General features: G+C 48.3%; 2 protein-coding genes across 4 annotated transcripts; one reads left to right on the top strand and one right to left on the bottom strand.

Moving 5' to 3' along the window:
• Positions 1–339: 339 nt before the first annotated feature.
• LOC310835827 (uncharacterized protein) lies at positions 340–5,609 on the bottom strand. The gene is made up of 4 exons (XM_083720809.1): positions 5,081–5,609; positions 2,461–2,557; positions 1,454–1,502; positions 340–664 (listed from the first exon to the last, which is right to left on the bottom strand). Exons 1-4 carry the CDS (start codon positions 5,336–5,338, stop codon positions 532–534), a joined length of 537 nt encoding a protein of 178 aa, XP_083576935.1. The 5' UTR covers positions 5,339–5,609; the 3' UTR covers positions 340–531.
• Positions 5,610–6,427: 818 nt separating this feature from the next.
• On the top strand, positions 6,428–13,296 carry CCDC194 (coiled-coil domain containing 194). Of its 3 annotated transcripts, none has more exons than XM_083720755.1 (5): positions 6,428–7,171; positions 9,607–9,703; positions 10,471–10,603; positions 11,869–12,001; positions 12,966–13,296. In XM_083720755.1, the coding sequence occupies exons 1-5, from the start codon at positions 6,842–6,844 to the stop codon at positions 12,987–12,989; spliced, it is 717 nt and encodes a 238-aa protein (XP_083576881.1). In that variant the 5' UTR covers positions 6,428–6,841; the 3' UTR covers positions 12,990–13,296. The 3 variants fall into 3 exon arrangements, with proteins under 3 accessions (XP_083576881.1, XP_083576883.1, XP_083576882.1); XM_083720757.1 differs by having other exon boundaries at positions 6,454–7,171; positions 11,869–11,940; XM_083720756.1 differs by having other exon boundaries at positions 6,454–7,171; positions 11,869–11,955.
• Positions 13,297–14,567: the final 1,271 nt, after the last annotated feature.

Here is a 14,567-nt window from a genome sequence, read left to right as displayed (position 1 = left end):
TTGTCTTGTACATTTTAGCAAGCTTAGCTGGTGTTAGTGAGAGCTGGACCATCAAGAAGGCCGATCGCCAAAGAATGGATGCTTTTGAATTCTGGTGCTGGAGGAGACTCTTGAGAGTCCCATGGACTGCAAGAAGATCCAACCTCTCCATTGGGAAGGAAATCAGCCCTGAGTGCTCACTGGAAGGACAGATCCTGAAGCTGAGGCTCCAAGACTTTGGCCACCTCAGGAGAAGAGAAGAGAAGACTCCCTGGAAAAGACCCTGGTGTTGGGAAAGATGGAGGGCGCAAGGAGAAGGGGATGACAGAGGACGAGATGGTGGGACAGTGTTCTCGAAGAGACCAGCATGAGGGAGGCAGTGGAAGACAGGAGGGCCTGGCGTGCTCTGGTCCAGGGGGCCACGAAGAGGCGGACACCACTAAACAACAGCTGGTGTTAAATACCATCTGCGCATCATTTTCAGGCTAGGGCTTAATACGTTGGCGATCTGTCGATTTGAACGATGGCGGGCATCTCTGCCTCTCTGGCTCCTCAAACCAGGAGTACCACGGCCATTGTGAGCCACAGAGATGCCAGGTCACCATAAAGAGCGATTCCACTGCTGGCTGGAAGCCTCCTTTGCTGCTGCTGCCGAAGATGGGCGATGATTTCTTCCTGATGTTTGCTGTGATGGAGAGAGGCAGAAAGCAAGAAATCAGCTCATGATGAAAATGCTGCCGCAAGGCCTTTCCAAACAGTGTGTCAAATCAGTGCATCGACTGTGTCGCACGATACGTGCCCGATTCTCTCACAAGGGGTCCATCTAACCTACGGTTCGCTAGTACAGTGTTACCTTGGTTTTCAAACGCCTTGGTTTCCAAACACTGAGAACCCGGAAGTAAGTGTGTTCCAGTTTGCCAATGTTTTTCGGAAGCCGAACGTCCAACGTGGCTGTCGGCTATTGTTTCTAGGGTGCCTGAGCCAATCAGAAGCCGCGCCTTGGTTTTTGAACATTTCGGAAGTCGAACGGACTTCCAGAATGGATCAAGTCTGGCGCTTTTGTCTTTGCTCTTTGTTTTGCGTTTTTTGTTTTTGAGGCCTTTTCGGTTCATTTGTTTTTGTGACTGTGTGGAACCCAGTTCAGCAACTGATTGATTGATTGATTGATTGATTGATTCTGCCCTGAAAATAGGGACATCCTAATCTGTCCCCTTCAATGTTTCTCCAATGAAAATAGGGACGTCCTAATCCGTCCCCTCCAACGTTTCTCCCCTGAAAATAGGGACGTCCTAAATAAAAGCAGGACATTCTGGGATCAAATCAGAAACCGAGACGGCTTCTGTGAATCCGGCGCTGTCCCTGGAAAATGGGGACACTGTCCCTGACCTCACCAGAACAGAACCAGGTGCCTCATTGCTCACCAACCCACCCCCAACAGCACCTTCCTCATAAGTCGGACGTGGGTCTCACTTACGTTACACCTTGAAGCATCTGTGTCCAGTTTTTCAGGAGCGTGACCTCGTCTGGGAAATGGGAAAAAATAGGGCCATTTTAATCCCCCCAAAACACAAAGGCCTGGGTGGCAAAACACCTGTTTTTCATGCCAAAGGCTCCGCCATTTGAATGGCGATGCCCATCAACTTTCAAATAACCTTCAAATATTTTATTGGTGTATAACTTTTATGTAAAACTGATAGAGATAGATAGATGATAGATAGATAGATAGATAGATAGATAGATAGATAGATAGATAGATATAGATAGATGATGGATAAAAAAATTAAAAAAATGTTCAGCAGCACCTTAGAGACCAACTATGTTTGTTCTTGGTATAAGCTTTCATGTGCATGCACACTTCTTCAGATAGATAGATGACAGATAGATAGATAGATAGATAGATAAACTAGTTCAAATATATGTTGGAAGTGTAAGGTAAAGGAGGGGACATTTTATCATATGTGGTGGGACTGTAAGGTAATTTTAAAAATTTGGGAAATGATATACAACAAATTGAAGAAAATGTTCTATTTAACATTTGTTTAAAAACCTGAAGCATTTCTGTAAGGGATTGTAGGGAAAGATCTGCCCAAAAAGCTGAAAAACTGTGGGAGGAGGGAGGAAAAATGGGGGGGGGGGAATAAGGATGATATGTTTCTGGATAATATGTTTTGTTTTAATTTTGAATAAAAAAGCTATTTTTTAAAAAAGATGACAGATATAGATAGATAGATAGATAGATAGATAGATAGATAGATAGATAGATAGCCAGCCCTTGGGGAGGTTGCTAGGTAGAGCAGGTGAGGGGTGTGGCTTAGGAAAGGGGTGTGGCCTAGGGAGAGGCCCCCGAGGGCCACATGGAGAGGTCTGGGGGGCCACCGAGGCTGAGGTCCCAGTTCTGCACTCCGCTCCTCGCCCCCCTCCAGCCCCAAACCACCTCTTCCTAGGATCTTCCCAAACCTTTTGGACATCCCAGAATCTCACCTTCCAAGCCTTTAATTTCGAATTCCTTCAGGCCCAAGTGGGTCTTGATCCGGGTCATTTCAGAGCTCAGGCTGGAGGCGTTGGCTTCTAGAGCTCTCTGCTCCAAGGCAAGACATCAACAATGAGAAAAAAAAATGAGAAAAATATTACAAGGCACAAGAAAATCAATAGAAAACGAGAGATAAAACCGGTGGGAACCAGGAGGAGAATCAGCTTCCCAAAATAAATTTACCTCGCCCCTTTACTGCAAACGTCTTTAGAAAATAAATAAAATTAAGACCATTTTATTTAAGTAAACATTTTCAGGATTTTATGTTTTCTGCTGCTGTTTTAAATTGCTGTGGGTTGTTTGTTTTGTACTGAATTTTATCTTTATCCTTTCTCGTTTTGTATTACTCGTTTTTATTATTGCTTGTTAGCTGCCCTGAGCCCGGCCTTGGCTGGGGAGGACGGGGTATAAATAAAAATTATTATTATTATTATTATTATTATTATTATTATTATTATTATTACTGTACTTTGTTTTAAAAAGAAGTAGTGGGGGATGTGTAAGAGAAATAAATAAAGCTAGGCGCTTTGGAGTCCCACTTATATCCGCACCCTTCCCAAAAAAGGAAAACAATGCCAAAGATCGACCACGCCGTAATGATCGAAGACGAAAAAGCCACAATAGCTTTAAAAGAAACAGCTTATATCGAATAAGGCAATATTCAACGATCCATTGGAATGGTAAACAGTCAAATTAGGTAAAGGTAAAGGGACCCCTGGCCATTAGGTCCAGTCGTGGCCGACTCTGGGGTTGCGGCGCTCATCTCGCTTTATTGGCCGAGGGAGCCGGCGTACAGCTTCCAGGTCATGTGACCAGCAGGACTAAGCCGCTTCTGGTGAACCAGAGCAGCGCACGGAAACGCCGTTTACCTTCCTGCCGGAGCGGTACCTATTGATCTACTTGCACTTTGACGTGCTTTCGAACTGCTAGGCTGGCAGGAGCAGGGACCGAGCAACGGGAGCTCATCCCATCATTGCGGGGATTCGAACCGCTGACCTTCTGATCGGCAAGTCCTGGGCTCTATGGTTTAACCCACAGCACCACCTGCGTTCCTCAACAGTCAAATTAAATATCAGCAAAGAAGGATGACGATGAAGAATTAGCAAAAGGATAAAAGACAGGGAGGGGAGAGGAAAAAATTGGTTAGTGCTGGTTCTTGAAGACAAAAATCTCGAAGACTTTTGCGGTGGAAGCAAAGGCACAGAGCTCTGGTTTTGTCTTGCAAAGGGTTTGGCCACAATTCTGCGCTTGGTTACCCAGGGATGCTTTGGTTCAGGAGGGCTTACTCCTGGGAAAGCGAAACTGGGACCGCAGCCACGAAGCTCAACCCTTTGCATGTTTGCATGGAAACACATTTTGTTGTTGAACAATAGGGCATCGATCGACGATTTTGACATATTGGCTCACCCCGGATGTGCATTGACAACCGAGGTTAACACTGTCCCCCAACACTCTACAGTGGTACCTTGGTTCCCAAACGCCTTGGTTCTCAAACGCCTTGGTTCTCATACACCTTGGTTCTCAAATGCCTTGGTTCTCATACACCTTGGTTCTCAAACTCCAAAAACCCAGAAGTGAGTGTCCCGGTTTCCTAACATTTTCCGGAAGCCAATCGTCTGACGCAGCTGTCGGCTATTGTTTCCGGGGCGCCTGCGCCAATCAGAAGCCGCACCTCGGTTTCTGAACATTTTGGAAGTCAAACAGACTCATGGCGGCTAACAGCAGTAAAATTACAATAATGAAGAAGAACTGAAGGAAGCCCTGTTTAGGGATGTTTTTAAAGTTTAATGCTGTATTGTGTTTTTAATATTCGGCAAGAAGCCGCCCGGAGTGGCTGGGGAAACCCAGACAGATGGGCGGGGTACAAAAATAATAATAATAATAATAATAATTATTATTATTATTATTATTAGATTGATTGGCATTAGTAATTGTATTATAATTTGGCATTGTTATAGGCAAAGGCACAGGACCCCTGGATGGCTAAGTCCAGTCAAAGGCAACTATGGGGTTGTTGTTATTATTACAGGTAGGTAGTCGTGTTGGTCTGCCGTGGTCGAAACAAAATAAAATAAATAAATGAAATGAGAAATTTTTTTAAAAAATCCTTCCAGTAGCACCTTAGAGGCCAACTAAGTTAGTTATTGGTATGAGCTTTTGTGTGCATGCACACTTCTTCAGAAATTGTTGTTGTTGTTGTTATTATTATTATTATTATTATTATTATTATTATTATTATTATTATTATTATTCCTTATAGTTGCTCCTTGCAAACACCCGGAACCCTTCAAATTTAGAGAATCAGCCAGATTTGCAAGTTGGGGTTGGATAATTCCGATTGCAACCGCCTATATTTTCCGGTTTCGCAGATATTTTAGCAACAAAGACTTTACGCATAACAAATGGACGTTTCCTTTGGCTTCACTCTGCCCGCCCCTCTCTTATTTTGCCTCTTCTTGCGACCGAGTATCCAATTCCAACCAGTTTACAAACTTATCCGTTACATTTTCTTCCGATTCCCTTTCCCTTTCTTTTTTTCCATCCCACCCTGCGATTTTATTTGCGGCTTACCGTGCGGTTCTGGCACGACTCCCAGCGCTTCGCGGCGGCTTGCAGGGTCCGGTTCACGGTTCCCAGGGAGGCCAGGCTGCTGGTGGCGTTGCTGCCCTCTCCCCAGTACCCTGTCTCCGTTGCCCTTTCGGGGTGCGCAGCAAAATGCGCCAGCCCGGCCACCAAGATGAGGATGGCAGCGAACTCCAGCGCCGCCACGGCGACCCAGAGTTTGCGCTTCCCCCAGCGGAGACTGGGAGAGCTTTCCTTCTCTTCCATGGTTTGGAGTGGGTGCAAAGTGGGGGGGGGTACCCCAAAACCCAAAAAGCGGTCCGGAGGGTCTTCCCCACCCCCTTCTCCGAGCCTCCCGGGGAGTTGGAACGGAGGGCACCCAAAAGGCCGGGAAAGAGAGCTCACCCGTTCCCAAAGTTGCGCACGGATAAACAGGTCATTCTCCGGAGAGGAGCTGCGTATCCGACTGAATTGGGAAGTGATCCTGCTTCCCGCTGAGCAAATCTGAAAGGAAGAGGAAGAGCAGGAGGGGGGAGACCAGGAGGCAGGGCTACGGAATTGCAGCCTTCCTGGTGTTGCTTCGTGTAACGCATTATTATTATTATTATTATTATTATTATTATTATTATTATTATTATTAGCTGCCACGTGGGGATTCTTGAATGAAAATAGGGATGTCCTCTTCCATCCCCTCCAACGCTTCTCCCCTGAAAATAGGGACGTCCTATTCCATCCCCTCCAACGTTTCTCCCCTGAAAATAGAGACGTCCTATTCCATCCCCTCCAACGCTTCTCCCCTGAAAATAGAGACGTCCTATTCCATCCCCTCCAACGTTTCTCCCCTGAAAATAGGGACGTCCTATTCCATCCCCTCCAACGTTTCTCCCCTGAAAATAGGGACGTCCTATTCCATCCCCTCCAATGTTTCTCCCCTGAAAATAGGGACGTCCTATTCCATCCCCTCCAATGTTTCTCCCCTGAAAATAGGGACGTCCTATTCCATCCCCTCCAATGTTTCTCCCCTGAAAATAGGGGCGTCCTATTCCATCCCCTCCAACGTTTCTCCCCTGAAAATAGGGACGTCCTATTCCATCCCCTCCAACGTTTCTCCCCTGAAAATAGGGACGTCCTCTTCCATCCCCTCCAATGTTTCTCCCCTGAAAATAGGGGCGTCCTCTTCCATCCCCTCCAACGCTTCTCCCCTGAAAATAGGGACGTCCTATTCCATCCCCTCCAACGTTTCTCCCCTGAAAATAGGGACGTCCTCTTCCATCCCCTCCAACGTTTCTCCCCTGAAAATAGGGGCGTCCTATTCCATCCCCTCCAACGTTTCTCCCCTGAAAATAGGGACATTCTGCGGGACATTCTGCAATCAAATCAGAAACCGGGACGGCTTCTGCCAATCCCTGGAAAACAGGGACACTTGGAGGTTCTGATATCGGTATATCACAATATTTAGCTGCTGATACATCCCAGTGTTGAAAACAATATATCGGCCCAGCCCTAGCACTTAGCAGAGGTCGAATTACTTGGTGATTTTTTTAAAAAGGGCTGGATATAATTTAAGGGCACAGAGGCGAACCCATCAACTCCTGGCGGGGAAAAAGGCCACAAATAACTCCCTTGTGGTTTTCTTCCCTGCGGCCTGTGGTGAGCCCCAAATGAAGGCTTTGTGTGATCGTAAGGAAACCCACGCAGGGCGATTATAGCGAGAGGAGTACGACCAGCGGCACAGTCTCTCTCCTGTCAGGAAGAAGAAGAAGGAGAAGAATGGATCCCTCGGCCCTCAAAGCCACCCTGAAGGTCCTGGGCTTGTGTGCGGTCCTCCTTCTGGTCTTGGCCGCCGTGACTATATCTGTGGCCGTCATGGCGTGGCACTCGGAAGCGGCTCGGCAGCTCAGGAGGTGCCGGGAGCAGGTGGCGAACGAGACTGCGGCTCTTGGGGACAAGGTGGCCGAGCTGGAACGGGAACGGGCCGGGCGCAAGAAGCAGCTGGAGAAGCTGGCCCAGCGAGAGAAGGACCTGCAGAAGCAGCTTGGCCAAGCTAAGGAGAGCAGGAAGAGGCTCAACGCCACCTTGATGGGCTGCTTGGAGAACGTGGTATCTTGGGCTCGGGTGGGAGGGGAACGTTATAGGCCCTATTTTCACGGGAGAAATGTTGGAGGGGATGGAATAGGACGTCCCTATTTTCAAGGGAGAAATGTTGGAGGGGGTGGAATAGGACGTCCCTATTTTCAGGGGAGAAATGTTGGAGGGGATGGAATAGGACGTCCCTATTTTCACGGGTGGAATGTTGGAGGGGGTGGAATCGGATGTCCCTATTTTCAGGGGAGAAACATTGGAGGGGGTGGAATAGAATGTCCCTATTTTCACGGGAGAAACATTGGAGGGGATGGAATAGGTAAAGGTAAAGGTAAAGGTACCCCTGCCCGTACGGGCCAGTCTTGACAGACTCTAGGGTTGTGCGCCCATCTCACTTAAGAGGCCGGGGGCCAGCACTGTCCGGAGACACTTCCGGGTCACGTGGCCAGCGTGACAAAGCTGCATCTGGCGAGCCAGTGCAGCACACGGAAACGCCATTTACCTTCCCACCAGTAAGCAGTCCCTATTTATCTACTTGCACCCAGGGGTGCTTTCGAACTGCTAGGTTGGCAGGCGCTGGGACCGAGCAGCGGGAGCGCACCCCGCCGCGGGGATTCGAACCACCGACCATTCGATCGGCAAGCCCTAGTTAGGGCATCCCTATTTTCAGGGGAGAAACGTTGGGTGTTATGTGCTGGCTCTGCACAGATCTGGCCTCCAGCTGGCCTAAAGAACCCTAAACCCTTTTTTTGGAAACTCTATTTTGAGACAGTCCGGTGCAGAGACAGCTTATTCCGAGTCTCCGCCACGCCTATCCAAAGTTCTTTTTTCAGGCAGACGTATAATTTTTATCCGCCTCCAGGTACGCTCTGCAAGGCCACTCAGCCCCAGCTTCTCAAAAAAACACATCCTACCACACAGTCACTGGCCCGGCTGGACGAAGGCCAAGATTCAGGGACCTTGAGAGCCTTTGTGGTCCTCCTGGAGAAATATAAACAGACACAATAGCTGCCTTTTCCTGGGAAAAGCCCAACTCTGGAAAAGGAATCGCTCACCTCCATTGTTCTCCTTCAAGCAATTTCCTTTTCAGCTGGTGGAGGTTGTAGGGCAGGAAAAGGGGGCTTGGGGAGGTTTTTGTGGGGCCTGAGTCCATTTCCTCTGCCTGCGATTGTCCCCATTTCTTGAGGTTTTGCAGAAGCGTCCAAATTTTGTCCGTTTTTAGTTTTGTGCCGACTTTCCCGTGCTCTCCTGGGCATCGGCAAACCGTCAGTCGCGTCCTAGTCAAGAGCTCATCACGACAGACAGAGCCTCTTTCACAGAATGGCAGAATTGGAAGTTTCATCCAGTCCAACCCCCTGCCCAAAGGGTGAATTTACAGCTTTGCTTTGCCATTGTTGCAAGCATTCGTGGTTTGCATTCAGTTTTTCCTTCGGGTGGCGCTGTGGGTTAAATCACAGAGCCTAGGACTTGATGATCAGAAGGTCAGCGGTTCGAATCCCTGCAATGATGGGATGAGCTCCCGTCGCTCGGTCCCTGCTCCTGCCAACCTAGCAGTTCGAAAGCAAAGTGCAAGTAGATAAATAAGTACTGCTCTGGCGGGAAGGTAAACGGCGTTTCCGTGCGCTGCTCTGGTTCGCCAGAAGCGGCTTAGTCCTGCTGGCCACATGACCCGGAAGCTGTACGCCGGCTCCCTCGGCCACTAAAGTGAGATGAGTGCCGCAACCCCAGAGTCGGTCACGACTGGACCTAATGGTCAGGGGTCCCTTTACCTTACCATCAGGTTCTCTGGAGATGTCAACAACTTTGGTTGGACCAATCCTAAGAAAAGATGAGCAACTTTGGGGTAAAGGTAAAGGGACCCCTGACCATTAGGTCCAGTCGTGGACGACTCTGGGGTTGCGGCACTCATCTCGCTTTACTGGCCGAGGGAGCCGGCATACAGCTTCCGGGTCATGTGGCCAGCAGGACTGAGCCGCTTCTGGCGAACCAGAGCAGCGCACGGAAACGCCGTTTACCTTCCCGCCGGAGCGGTACCTATTTATCTACCTGCACTTTGACGTGCTTTCGAACTGCTAGGTTGGCAGGAGCAGGGACCGAGCAACGGGAGCTTACCCCGTCATTGCAGGGATTCGAACCGCCGACCTTCCGATCGGCAAGCCCTAGGCTCTGTGGTTTAACCCATAGCACCACCCTCATTCCCAGGGGTCCCTTTACCTTTACCTAATTTTTTGGGTGGCCCCAAGAGAGTCCGGCTCTAAGCTAGAGCTTGTTTAGCTTATATGTAAATCCGGCACTGGCGACGGCAGACCCTCCCCCCCTTGCCTGTTTCTTCAAAGGTGGGGCGTGGCCACAGGTGGGAGGGTGCTGTGTGGGCGTGGTCTATACAAGGGGTTGGGCTACAAGTCCAGGACCCACATCGTAAGAGATGCTGCCCCACTCTGTCTCTCTTGCAGACCCTTTTGGATGCCAACCTGACAGAGCTGCACGGCGAGATGTTCACACTCCAGGCTGAAGGGGTGGAGATGGACGGTCGAAACAGCGCCCTGCTGGGTAATAACAATAATAAGTGCAATAATAATGATTTATCACTTGTACCCCACCCATCCGAGTTGCGGATGTTACGAGGGCAGAACAAACGAAAGGTCATCTGCAATGATTTCTTTATAGGTCTTGTAGTAAGGGCAAAGCTTACTGGGAAACGATCTATAATGAATTGAAAAAGATGTTAATAATGAATTGAAAAAGATGTTAATAAGTCAATGGTAATTCCCATTGTGAGCTTTTATAACGGTTGTTTTCCCATAGCATTTTTTAATATCTGTGTAGATCCAGCCTGGACCTCTCTCCCCGGAGAAGCTAATAATAATAATAATAATAATAATAATAATAATAATAATAATAATGGCCAAAATGGGAAGTCAATGGTAATTTCCATTGTGAGTTTTTATAGCGGTTTTCTTCCCATAGGGGTTTTTTTATAGCTATGTAGACCCAGCCTGGAACTCTCTCCCCGGAGAAGCTAATAATAATAATAATAATAATAATAATAATAATAATAATAATAGGAAGTCAATGGTAATTTCCACTGTGAACTTTTATAACGGTTTTTTTCCAGTGTTTTTTTATATCTGTGTAGATCCAGCCTGGAACTTTCTCCCCGGAGAAGCTAATAAGCCAATAATAATAATAATATAATAATAATAATACTTTCCCCCTACCTTGTTGGAGAAGGGGTGGGCTTGGAGGAAGCCTGGAAAGCTTTTTCTGCATTGTGCCGTTGTTCTCAAGCCCGTCTCTCGGCCCTTTCCCGCTTGCAGCAGAGATGTCCCGGTGGCGGCAGCAGGCGGCCAGCTTGGAAGAGCGGCTGGAGGCAGCGGCGGGAGAAAAGGCCGCAGCCGAGGCGGAGAGGGAGTACTGTGAGGCGCGGCAGGCAGCGCTGCAGGAAAGTGTGTAAGTCGAGTCTCCATGGCACTTTCGACTGTTGCAGAGAAACAAATCACAGAATCTAACACAAAGGTCAGCACCCTAAGGCCCATGGGCCGGAAGCAGCCCATGGGGGTTGCTTAACCGGCCCATGAGCTGCTCCCAAACCTAGCTGGCAGCTCGGCAAGTCCCCGTTCAATGCGCTAAACCAGCGCAGAGCAGGGACTCTCTTCCGCAGCTCCGGAAATCGCTTCTGCGCATGCACAGACGCCGGAAATCGCTTCTGCGCAGGCACGGTTTGGGGCGTCTGGGCATGCGCAGAAGCGATTTATGGCGTTGCACTGCCCCTGATCTAGCAGAGCAGTCCTAGCTAAAAGCTGGTGAAACGAAGAAGGAAGTCAAAAAGTGAGAAGTGTGCTGTGTAACTCGTCCTTTTGTTACCTGGACAGGTGAGGCCACGCCCATCTTCGATCCCATGCAAAAGGAAGGATGCTCCAGCCAGGAGGAACAGGAAGTTTTGACCGGCTGGACTAAACATTCCCTCGCATGTCTTCTCTAGCATTGCAAGGAATGTTGTACTTGACTGCCTCTCATGGATCACGTCCCATACAGTAGCTCCTCAAATCTTTCTAAATATATATATCTTGTGGGAACGTTCAGGGTGGCAGGAGAGGATATATTGTTTATTCATATCCTTCCTAATCTTGCACTAGCAAGTTCCTTTACTTAGCAGAGTTTACACCCCCTTTTTACTTGCACAGCAGATGGCTGGTTGCAGGCTCGTGTGAGCCTCTCACTATTATACAATTCAGTCTGTCTTCAGATTCAATTGTATGTTCCTGGTAAGTTCCTTTGAGTCCCTCTTAAAAGAATAAAGACCCCACAATCTTATTCATCTTATTCAAACCCCATTTGCACCAACCCTAAAAAACACGCACTGAGGTCGGAAGACAAAAGCGAGCGGACCTGAAAACAAAAAACAAACCTCAAGCGTACCTGAAACCGGCAGTTCGAGATTTTTAAAAGGGAAATTGCCTGTTAAAATCTTATTTTTCATGCAAAAGGAAGGATGCTCCAGCCAGGAGGAACAGGAGGTTTCGACCGGCTGGACCAAACATTCCCTCGCATGTCTTCTCTAGCATCGCAAGGAATGTTGTACTTGACTGCCTCTCATGGATCACATCCCACATATATTGGTGATAATTTGATGTAGAGATAATCTGTCGGGGGGGGTGTCTCGTCAGTCTGCCTCCCCCTTCCTGACGTCTCTTTTTCACCTTTTATCTCCCCAGGCACGGCTACCTGTCCGAAATCGCCTCCCTCCACCGTCGCCTTCAGGGGCGTCCGTCCTCCTCCGGCCGCAGGTGCCCCCCGTTCCGGTACTTATTGTGGGGGCTGGCGATCTTTTTCATTCTTGACCCTCTCGTAAGTTTTCAGAGCCGAGAGGGTTCCCCTGGGGCGATCCCTTGCTCAGAAGGGTGGCGATCACCCTGCCGCGAGAGAAAGATTTGGCATCCATCACTCCGGCTTGACTTAACCCGGCGCAGTCAAAAGTATTCTGCCCCCCATTGCGAATCAGGTTTATTTATCGAAATTTGCAGGGTTTGAGCTGTATGCAAGGAGCAAATTGAAAAACGGAAGCTGTAGCTCAACGCAAGGGATGCTTCAAGGTAAAGGTAAAGGACCCCTGACTGTTAAGTCCAGTCGTGGCCGACTCTGGGGTTGCGGCGCTCATCTCGCTTTATTGGCCGAGGGAGCCGGCGTACAGCCTCCGGGTCGTGTGGCCAGCAGGACTAAGCCGCTTCTGGCGAACCAGAGCAGTGCACGGAAATGCCGTTTACCTTCCCGCCGGAGTGGTACCTATTGATCTACTTGCACTTTGATGTGCTTTCAAACTCCTAGGTTGGCAGGAGCAGGGACCGAGAAACGGGAGCTCACCCCGTCATTGCGGGGATTCGAACCGCCGACCTTCTGATCGGCAAGTCCTAGGCTCTGTGGTTTAACCCACAGCGCCACCCAACCCACAGCGCCACGGAAGCCGTAGCTCAACTCAAGGGATGCTTCAAGAGCTTCCCCCAAATTCAACTGGAAAAGCAACTTCGCTTCATGCAAACAGCTCAGAGTCTGAACATTTTGATAATCAACCTGATTTCCAATGGAGGTTGAATAATTCCGATTGCGACTGCAGAACATCATGGATGGTGGATGGGAAGTCAATGGAATGTCTATGGGGAAACGTGTGAAATTTAACAATTAAATAGATGAATTTTTTTTAAGGGAACCTACATATTCCATGTTGCTAGTTGCTGCTGGTTAATATAAAATTGAATTGCTTCTTCTGTGTTTTTGTTTTAACTCGCTTTCATTCATTTTGTTGTTGTCGTTTCAGGAAAGGCTGATCTTTCTCCTCTAGAGCAACTTACCCACTGCCTTCGACATGATGAGAGCTTTTGCGGACCCCTTCCTCCTCTCCCCCAACCCGTTCAAAGTCACAGATAAATGCCAAATTCAGATGCAGCTTTGGGGAAATTGGCAGTGGGGAGACACAGATTATTAAACCAGATTGGAATTATAGAACTGTAGAGTTGGAAAGGACCATGTAGAAATGCAGGAATATTCTGGGGTGATTCAGATCTGTCAGATCACAATTTAAATAACTTTAAATAAAAAAAATTAATTTAAATTTAATGTTCAAATAAAACGCTGTTCTCTGGCCCAACCAAGTAAGTCTGCATTGTTGTGGTTTTTCCTCTCGATGTTTCCTTCTCCCTTGCAGAAACAAGGAGCACAACATTAAAAAGATTCCTGGTGGATCGCGATTCTCTGCTGCAGGCCTGCTTTGTTGTTGTTGAGTCGTTTAGTCATGTCCAACTCTTTGTGACCCCCTGGACCAGAGCATGCCAAGCCCTCCTGTCTTCCACTGCCTCCCGCAGTTTGGTCAAACTCATGCTGGTTGCTTCGAGAACACTGTCCCACCATCTCGTCCTCTGTCGTCCCCTTCTCCTTGTGCCCTCCATCTTTCCTAACATCAGGGTCTTTTCCAGGGAGTCTTCTCTTCTCCTGAGGTGGCCAAAGTCTTGGAGCCTCAGCTTCACGATCTGGCCTGCTTAGATCTGAGTAAAAGGCGCTAGGATTTTTCCCCTGGGTTACTGGAAACAAAAACACCGAAAGAAAAAACCTGGATGTTTTGTCAAATGCCCGGACAGAAATTTTAATTCTGGAAAAGAAGTTGCGTCCGGGGAAAATAGGATATATCGCAACCCAACGCCCTATCTTCTTCTTCCTCTCTGGCGATCCCTCGTAGCTGAGTAAGATTGTCTTCCAGGAACACGGTCTTAACAGTGAGTCCGTAAGTGACTGGGGAGGCCAATTCTGGATCCACACATCCTTCCATGGTGGGGACATTGGTTTCCGGACGGGAGTTGATCCCGGTGAGGGTTTGCCAAGCCTGCCTTCCTCTTAGCACGTTTCTCCCTTGTGTCCTGAGTTCGAGTGTCTTCAAAGCCCAGGACACCTTTGGGAAAGGCTGTTCTCCAACTGGAGCGTTCGCAGGCCAGTGTTCCCCAGTTGCCGGTGTTTACACTACATTTTAAAAGATTTGCCTTGAGAGAGTCTTTGAACCTCTTTTGTTGACCACCAGCATTACGCTTTCCATTTTTAAGTTCGGAATAGAGGAGTTGCTTTGGAAGGCGACCATCAGGCATCCACACAACATGACCAGTCCAACAAAGTTGATGTTGAAGAATCATCACTTCGACACTGGGGATCTTTGCTTCTTCCAGTCCACTGGCATTAGTTCGCCTGTCTTCCCAGGTGATGTGTACAAATTTTCAGAGATACTGTTGATGGAATCTTTCAAGGAGTTGGAGATGGCGTTTATAAGTGGTCCATGTTTCAAAAGCGTACAGTAAGGTTGGTAGTACAAAAAGGGAACATCTGGCAACCCCATGCCCTATAGCCTGATCTAGCAGGGGTCGTGTGTTGGATGCTG

Source organism: Podarcis gaigeae (assembly GCF_964106915.1).
Source record: "Podarcis gaigeae genome assembly, chromosome: 18".
Taxonomy (NCBI): domain Eukaryota; kingdom Metazoa; phylum Chordata; class Lepidosauria; order Squamata; family Lacertidae; genus Podarcis; species Podarcis gaigeae.
This window is presented reverse-complemented; position numbering and strand designations above follow the sequence as displayed.